Below are 8977 nucleotides of genomic sequence, written 5' to 3'. Positions count from 1 at the left end.
ACGTGAATCTCGTTATGAGCTGGAACAAACAAAACATCTCCTTGGCTAACCAACAATTGAGTTGAACCGGTTTGTAATTTCCCTTCTCCTTCAATAACCAGATAAACCGAAGGACCCGGTACTGCTGGGAAAACCGTCGATTTTCCTCTAGGAAGATCACAGTGATCTACTTCGAACTCATCGAATGGTGGAAGATACCTCGTAACGTAAGGAGTTAGAGGAAACCCTTTCAAAATCTCCGGGTACCCCTGAACAAATCCGATACCGGTTACTCAATAAACCAGACAGCTAACGTGTAAAGAAAGTTACCAAAACGTTAACGTGCAAAGAAAGTTACCAGTTTGTAGGTAAGCATAGAGCAAAGTGTTTGAACATCCCGGTGTTTAGGAGTAAGACCAGCTCTAACTACATTGTCCGAAGCCGCCATACACTCAACACAGTCCCCAGAGATGTAAGCGTGCGGCTCGTTCGCATCCAGATACAAAGCCTCTCCAGGATTAAGCTTGACATAGTTAAAGAAGAAGGCTGATATCACACCTATGTCGCCTTTGTACTGTTCCTCCAGTTCCAAAACTAACTTCTCCTTATCCGATAATTCACGGTGTTTGGTCTCTGAAATAAGACGAATCTTCATCCGAGATACCACTTGCTTTGTCTCGCTGCTGCTTGCAGACATCAGCTGCGTGAAGATCAATCGGACAACCAATTTAACTTTTACGTCTTCATCGTGTTCATTGACTTTGAAGATTTGACCTGTAGCTTTGCTTCCAACAAGCTCTGTAATCTCTGGCACATTGGTGATAACCTCCTTCAGCTCCTGGATTCAACATAAACCGGTTCAATTTAGCTTTGTCGCACATGTAAAAAAAGGCAAGATAACCGAAATAACCAAATCCCAATCATGTAACCATGTAACCCCCAACCTAAACTGAACCAATATGAACCATACTCTAATAAAAACCAAATCAAACTGGAATAAACCTAGGAAATGGTTTGGTTTGTATTCGGTTCATTTTACCCTTGATTTCACCCAACAAAACCAATCAAACAGAGGTACAGAACCGGTTCAATTTAGCTTTTTGTAGCACATGTAAAAAAAAGGCAGAATAACCAAAATAAATTTATTCGGTTTAATAATGTAACCGCAACCTAAACTCAACCAATCTGAACCATACTCCAATGTCATCTTTACCCTTGATTGCACCCAACAAAACCAATCAAACCATGCTAAAGTCAATTTCAGTTTCTTTAATCTGAACCACAGACTGACACAAATGTTTTTGCTGATAATGAGAGATTCAGAGAGAGAGAGATCTGAAATGAGTACCGTACCTTAAGACTTACAAAACCACAAAGGGCTTGAAAAGGAGTGACAGCGAGAGCAATCTCAGGCTTGTGGTTATTATCTCTGTACAGAAGAGGCTCTTCTCTATGCAATTTCTCTGCTAAGGCCTTATTTGGATGCGCCTGAATCGACAATGCTTTCGTCACTGACAATACCTAAAAAAATTTCACATTTCAATAACCAAAACACACTTCTCATTAGATACAAATCTGTATGCTTTAAACACTTATACACAAAAAAAAAAACCCCAAATTTTACTAAGAAAAACAGAGCAAAAGAAACAGAGAAACTGACTATAAAATAGAATCTGTACATCCAATGTTTTGATTGGTAGAAACTGATAAATTATAACTTCAAAACACAGACAAAATCCAAAAATTTTCACAAAAGAAACAGAATCAAATGTAACCATCTTCTAAAACAGAGCAAACAAAAAAAACAGAGGAATTGACCATCTAAAAAAACAAGATTTCTATTATTGGGTACCTTGAAGAGGAAAGGGAGATCACAACCCCACTTGCCCACGACTCCGGACCCGAGCGAATCCGGATTATCCAAAACCCACGATTTTAACGTAACCATGCATTTATTATTATCAGAACCCTCATTCTGACCCGACCCGAATTCAACATGACTCGGTCCAGACTCATGAGTACCCATCCAAAACTCGGCGTGAGGAACCGCCGCGTCGACCTTTCCTCCTGAATTCGCCTCTTGGAGTCTCGCAACCAATGAGTCCGGTCCGAGTTTGCCCCATTCGTAGTTCTTGACGAAACATCTCAGCCGTTGGATCTTTTCACCGCCGGTTAACAACTTGGCTTGATCGTGACCGTTCGTTTGGATTGCGTCTGCACCCATTTTTTTGTTTGTTGCCGATGAATCAGAGAGGAGAATACAGATAACAATAATATAAAAGACTGATGAATGGGTTTTTCTTGTAACCTCTCTGTGTGTAATATATATAAATAATAAATGATATGTGTTTCTTGCAAGAGGGTTAAAAAAAAATGCAATCATATAAATATGGAAAGGAGAATATTGATAAAGAAGCAAGTGAGTAAATATGTGTTTCTTTATGTAGAAATTAAGATATGCATTAGTTATATTGTATTTAGAAAAATAGGCTCACGAGAATTCCTTGAATTATAATTATGAAAACTATTTAACAAATTAAGATTTTGTCTGTGAAAAGTATTCATACTTACGTGTGAATTGTTGCACCAAAAAAATAGGAGTACTTACGTGTGAACAAGATGAGAACGCCTCGTCTTTGTAACCAATCCATGACTATCAAGTAGACGTGGAGGAGAAATCTGAAAATAGAGGTAAATACCATTTTTGGAAGATAACTTGAGAACTCTTTTTTTTTGTGTGTAATTAAAACAGAAATTGCGTGTTTTATTTTGGATATATATATATATAGCACTTGAGAAAAGGAAAAAGATAAGAATGAGAATCAAGATAAATATTGGTAAGAATCATATTTTCAAACTTGCCATATTTTTTTTCTTCTTATCATATATTAATTGAACATTAATGATATGGAATGAATCAAATGTACAATATGGAAGTTACATTGTTTGCCACATCAAAACTTTTCTTGGGATGGAATTTTTTTTTCAAAAATTAGATTGTATACATAATATGTCACATGGTTGCTATGTACATTTTTTCTTTCCCTGTCACCTAGAACGCAAAAAAGACTTCAATCTAGAAGAGATAACAGTTTCCTCTTGGAAGAGACAATCATTTCTCGAAAGAGACATCATGAGCTTCCTCTCCTCCCAAAAGAGAAAACATGTTTTATATCTATAATTAATAGAATCTTTATTGCGTTGAGCATTACCTTAAACGTGTTTTCGCTTGAAACACTATGGTTCTCGGCTCTGACTTCATCTAATGGCTATTGTTTCGACAATTTTAAAAGAGTTCCTCTTGAACTCCTATCCTAAACAAATTCAGAAAAGTTGTTGACTATTGACTAATGCTACAAGTTATAACGTTCATTTTTGTGAACGTATTATTCGTAATCTAGGATTAAGATATTTTATTGATATATAGTTTATAATGAGATTCAACTAAAATGTGATGATTTTAAACGTTCATTTTTTTAAAAAAATTGTGTTATAATCTATATCCTTCTAGAATTTATACGTAAGAGAAAAATTATCACGTTTATAGATTTTTTATATTTTTATTTAATTTAATAAGTTAATCAAGTCGCTTTGGTTCACTGATAAAAGGAGAAAAGTGCTGCCACCTGGGTTTGAGTAGCATTGGCCACGGGGATTCGAAATTTAATATGGTTTCTCCCGGCCACAGAAAAAAAAAAAGATAACATCGAATTTGTTTGACTAAGCTCTAACAAAAATATACGTTCAAATAATACTATAGCTAGTCATAGTTCACTAAAAAAATTTAGATATATATTTATCTATTTTTATAAATTATCTAATTATTAATTTATGAAACTATATATATATATATATTTTTTTTTTTATAAGATTTTCAAAAATATTATTATCTGTTATCTTATCAAATTGTGTTAATAATTATATTACCAACTCCAAACCAGATATTATTGTAATCTTTTTGAAGCTTTCATGTAAAATAAAATTAAAAACAGTCAAATCAATTTATTCAAACCTTTGGTTGATGCATTACCATATATTTTAAATCCAGAATATTCCAAGCATATTAAAATCATTAAATTTCTCTTAACATGTAGCCTTAAATATCTTATACGTAAAGCTCTTATAACTTACAAAATAAATAATAAATTTGGCCAAGCTGGAAACTGAGAAAGGTGAGGTCAATGGCTTCCTTGTGGGAAGTTCTCACGAAAAGTATCCATGATCCATTTTACATGTGACATACTGTACTTCCTCTTCTGAAATGACAGAACTTATTTTTCTTACTTTATTTACAAGTCAACATTATTACCTTTTCTATAAAAAAATGCTATTAATAGACATTAATAGCAATCCAAAATTTTTACGTGGATTAATTTCTAATTTTCTATATACGTTTATATGTTTTTTTTAAAATCTAAAACCCAAATAAACTATCTACAATATCAAACGTGATTATCCAAGAATTTTACACCACGTGTTCAATTATACAACATGCATAATGATAATACTTTAAATCGTGGATGCAAGTATTTTTACAAACTTCCATCTACAAGTTGCATGACGAGGACATCATCATATGTGAATATAGGTTCTATAAACTGTGAATTTTTCTACGCCAAAAAATTCATAAGCCATTCATTTTGCACACACAAAAAAAACTCACAAGCCTTATCATTAATTTGTAATCCATATATGTAATTTTGAGAAATCAAAAGAAGAAGAAGAAAACGAAAAAAAAAAAAGATACGGTGGAGTGGAATTGTATAAAGAATGAAGGGTTACTGTTGGTAGACGTCGTCAATGGTATGGGAAAAAAGTTTGGCGGTGACGTGGAGTTCGTTATGCTCCAAATCTTCTTCTTCTTTTTGTATCTTATTGATTTTGGTGAGTTTTTTTTTTGGTCCACGTACGACTCCAAGTTGGTGTTCGGTTTGGTATTCCTCAACCTATCGAACCCGTTCCGGTTCTTGGTGCCTAAAGTCTCAACATCTTTTAATGGCATATCTCCAACATATTAGGAGAAGAGCATCTAGACATAAGAACATATATACTATAGGTATTTGGGTCAACTTAGTTTACATCTCCACAAAATTCTTGAAAAACACTCAATTTTTTCTTTAATGACATTGGTTATTCGACGCCTTCTAGTAAAGTTTAATCGTACTATAATTTTGAACATGATATGAAACATTATATCAGAGAAAATACTTATAAGCACCATTATTAGTGGTTAGGTTGTTCATTGGTACGTCGGAATTTTTTTCAACGTAATAATCCTTCAAATTATGGCCAATTCAAACCGTGTTAGTGACTAGTTTTCTTCAATTTTGGGGTATTAATAAATGGGAAAAAATAGAAGACCCAATAACGCGTGGTTAAACTTAAACACGTTCGTCTCGTGTCGATAGAATTGAAAATGGACTTGACCAAAGTTGAAAGACTTTTTTCGTTGAATTGTTTATATAAATTACGAAACTTGATAGTTTCTTTCTTGTATTCAATTTTTTAATTACGACAATTATCATCAAAACCATTCTATTTTTTTTACAAAAAACTATATGAACCATATAAACATAAACTCATTCTTTTTGACGCTTTATTCACTCTTTGAACGATTTCAAGTTTCAAATTTTCAATAATGAGAAGTTTAACCAAAGTCAACGGACTTTTTTTTCCTCTGTTGAAGAAGTCAACGAAGTTTCAATACAAACATAAACACAGACCAAATCAAATTTCTAATGAATCCTATTCAACAAAGAATACAAACTCTCAAATAAACCCTACAGTTTCAATCAAATGTAAATCCCAAACACATCAAGGGATCTAAAGAATCAAGCTTTTTACCAAACTGTTGTCACTGGGAAGAATCTGAACCTGAGAGAGTGAGAGACACCAACAGATTCATAAAAGAATACTGTTTTTTACGATAAGATCACTAGGCCGAGATAGAGCGATGCACAAAGAAACGCAAAAGATATCATTCCCCTGAAACAAAAAAAAACAGTTTGTTAGAAGAATGAATTCACTTTCAGAATGTGATTATTGAGAGTTGTATTAAAATTCTTACCAGATGACACCCCAGCCACAACCAGTACAGCAAGGACAGATCTCTGCAAACTTCTCAGCATCGCTCGAATGGACCCTCCGAGATATCAAATCGTCATAGATATCTAATATCCATCCATTGCATTGCAGCCACATTATTATTGGTCATAAGTCGTTAACTTAAAGTGAAGCATAGGGAGAAAATAGTTACATACCGTAAACTGAGAATAAGCTATTCATCACACCTGCAATTTTGTGAATCCGGCTTTTATATAAGCTTAAATGAAACTGAATGTTAACAAGACAGACTAGAGTTTTATTGGTATCTCTTACCAATGAAGAGAATGACATAACGGAGAATTTTGACTGTAGTTAACTCTTGTAGAACCCAGATGACACCGAGGAAACTATGAAACCTGAGATTATAACAACTATATAAGCATTTTGGGTAGTTAAAAAAGAAAATGTAACTTATACAAAGATAACACACCTATACAAAGACCTCGAAGCGTCCACTGTCAAAATTGAAGATCTCAATGGTTAACGTTGATGACTTTTTGAAGGAAATAAAACTTTGATGATAAGAGAAAAAATGACTTCTGCTTACGTTTTTGGCAATGAAGAGGACGATGAATAAAGCAAGACCCAGACCAGCAGCAGCTATTCTTGCTGTAAGCAGATTGGTAGATGCAAGAATCAAAGCCATTCCCCAAAATGATGACCCAAGATCTATAAACAAATTCAAACAACAAAAAATGGTAACACTTTAAGCCCTTTCACCTAAATCTACCAATATAGGAACAGTCTAAATCCAAAAAAAAATGGGTTAGGGAGATAGATAGATTGGGCATTACAGCCAGCAGGTAAGATCAGCCAATAAATGCCACCACGTGTTGTTGTCGAACCCCCTTCATTTGCATTCACCTCCATCCCCTCCACCTTTAGATTCAATAAGGAAATGAGTAACGAAAATGAACAACATATGTTAATAGAAAAACATTCTCCACATTATATGCGACTGTGAGCTGCAGATCTTTACACGGAGATGGTTCATATATTTGATGGTATTATCTGTAATCTATACCTAGACTTTCCAAAGTTTTGTTCAGGGCAGTAAAACTTGCAGATTCATACAAGCAGTATGTAGATTTCATCATAAGGTAAAATTTGCATACGCATCAATCAATCTAGAATAACACAATCAGAACTATAGTAAGAGCTGAAGCTGTACACTCTTGTTATAAAATTCACCAAACTAGGGAGAATTACTAAACCAAAATGCCAATCAATTACTAGAAATCTAAACCCCAAACAATTTGCAGAGACATCTTTATAAACCTAGCCTTCACTAACCAACTCTCAACACCCTAAATCTGTTACATTCAGTCCAAGGCTAGTTATATTAGACATACAACTAAGCTTGACCAGCTGCGTTACTAAAAGTGGACTCACTATGTGTCTTGGCTTCATAGACTAATGACAGAACTACCTGTGCTAAACAAGTCATGTCCAGAGAGAACGCAGAGACACCATTGCTAAAGCAATAACCTATCTATCTATCTAAGGAAACCAGAAACTCTTCTCTGCCTATTGCAAAGCAAGATTTTGCAAATACAAGGAGACATTTCTTGTTTTCAAACTGAATTTCAAGGGTTTCAGTTGACCTACAATCAAAATTTGTAACCTTTATAATTAATTCAATGAAGAGTTAGTAGTTGAAGTAAGAGAGCTCCTTACATCTCCACAAGTAAGCTTGCAAGCAACAGCATGACTCGCTTCGTGCAAAAACACCGTAATGAGTTTAAATGGAGTCAACAGAAACGTCCTCCATAGCTGTAAAAAAAACCCAAATTGTGAATTTTGAATGAAATTTATAGGTCAATAGTTGCAATAAAGACTAAAATCAGATACCCTTTTGACTAGCTTTGGATCTTCGATTGAATCGAAAAAAAAAAAAAACAATTAAAGTTTCAAACTTTATTAGAAGAAACTGACCAAGAGGATAACGACGGTGAAGATTCCGATGGTGATGAGGAAAGTGTTTTGATTCCGGTTACAACAACCCTGAAGTTCCCAGTTCGGCGTAACCATCTCCGCCTAACAAAAAGATTGAAACTTTCTATCTCCCTTTTCTTTATTCCCGGAATCTGAAGAGTAGTGATGGGGATGAAGAAAAACAAAAAACGCAAAGAGGGAAAAAAAAATATATGGACGAATGTGATTGGTTTCTTAGTTTTCTGAGATTTTGACATTTTTAAAAAAGTTTTCTTTCTTCTTCTTCTTCTTCGAGGAAATTGTGAGAAAAATTATTGTTACTTCTTTTTTTAGGGAGAAAATATTTGATTAGGTGACCAATCATCTCTATGACCACATTCACTAGATCTTACGCGTTTATTTTTTTTTTTCTTTTTCCAAAGCATTCAAATGCGATATCTAATTTTGTATAGTTGATAAAGTAGATATATATTTAGAGTTAAGAATTATTTTGGGAATAACGAAAAACTATATACAGATTGGATAACTCTAAATTGTGTGACTGTTTAATAAGATTTAAGCCTAGTTACTTATGTTCAAACTCCTTTATTTTAGGTTGAAGTTTTTCTGTTTTGTTTTTAGTGTTTTGTATTTCTTTTTGGTAGGGTTACGCATTTTGTTTTCCTCCGGTTATGATTCGGCAGACATCTATGTCGTTCTGGTTTAAACTTCTCTCTAAAATATGTAGAAAAAATTTGAATTTAAATAAATTTACTTGAAAGGAGAAAAAAAAAGACAGCATTACTAAAATAATAGTTAATTAGTTTCACTGGTCTCAAGAATAGTTTTTTTTCTAATTACATAAATATCGTAGAAATGTTCAAATGAGTTGTTTTTGACAACAAATTTTAATCACAATTGCATACACCCATAATATTTTGAAAATAATTATTAAAAAAGGAAAAATTCAAATTCAGTT

At 33.6% G+C, this 8977-nt stretch overlaps 2 protein-coding genes across 4 annotated transcripts in view; both read right to left on the bottom strand.

Annotated features, from left to right (window-relative positions):
* The window catches only part of LOC104750503 (mannose-6-phosphate isomerase 2-like), a 4694-nt gene extending 2321 nt beyond the window's left edge, over window positions 1-2373 (bottom strand). The window contains exons 1-4 of one of the 3 annotated variants that reach the window (XM_019237635.1): window positions 1832-2373; window positions 1333-1500; window positions 338-817; window positions 68-248 (exon numbers count right to left, since the gene is read on the bottom strand). In XM_019237635.1, the coding sequence (XP_019093180.1) occupies window positions 68-248; window positions 338-817; window positions 1333-1500; window positions 1832-2362 (1360 nt within the window). In that variant the 5' untranslated portion in view covers window positions 2363-2373. Of the gene's footprint in view, window positions 1-2; window positions 249-337; window positions 818-1332; window positions 1501-1831 lie in introns of all 3 variants that reach the window. The other 2 variants (XM_010472297.2, XM_010472298.2) reach the window with 2 other exon arrangements.
* On the bottom strand, window positions 5624-8440 carry LOC104750501. The gene is made up of 9 exons (XM_010472296.1): window positions 8020-8440; window positions 7762-7857; window positions 6879-6963; window positions 6632-6753; window positions 6511-6539; window positions 6358-6431; window positions 6240-6269; window positions 6047-6149; window positions 5624-5964 (listed from the first exon to the last, which is right to left on the bottom strand). The coding sequence occupies exons 1-9, from the start codon at window positions 8113-8115 to the stop codon at window positions 5901-5903; spliced, it is 699 nt and encodes a 232-aa protein (XP_010470598.1). The 5' UTR covers window positions 8116-8440; the 3' UTR covers window positions 5624-5900.

Source organism: Camelina sativa, chromosome 16 (genome assembly GCF_000633955.1).
Source record: "Camelina sativa cultivar DH55 chromosome 16, Cs, whole genome shotgun sequence".
NCBI lineage: Eukaryota > Viridiplantae > Streptophyta > Magnoliopsida > Brassicales > Brassicaceae > Camelina > Camelina sativa.
The sequence above is the reverse complement of the archived record's forward strand: the minus strand, read 5'-3'. Positions and strand labels throughout refer to the sequence as shown.

Excerpts from the sequence above, each read along its gene's own strand:
- LOC104750501 (XM_010472296.1), bottom strand. The coding sequence starts at position 8,115 with ATGGTTACGCCGAACTGGGAACTTCAGGGTTGTTGTAACCGGAATCAA. Across the intron at positions 7,858-8,019 it reads TCACCGTCGTTATCCTCTTG|CTATGGAGGACGTTTCTGTT; the intron begins GTCAGTTTCTTC and ends TTTTTTTTACAG. Across the intron at positions 6,540-6,631 it reads TCCTCTTCATTGCCAAAAAC|TGGACGCTTCGAGGTCTTTG; the intron begins GTAAGCAGAAGT and ends CAATTTTGACAG.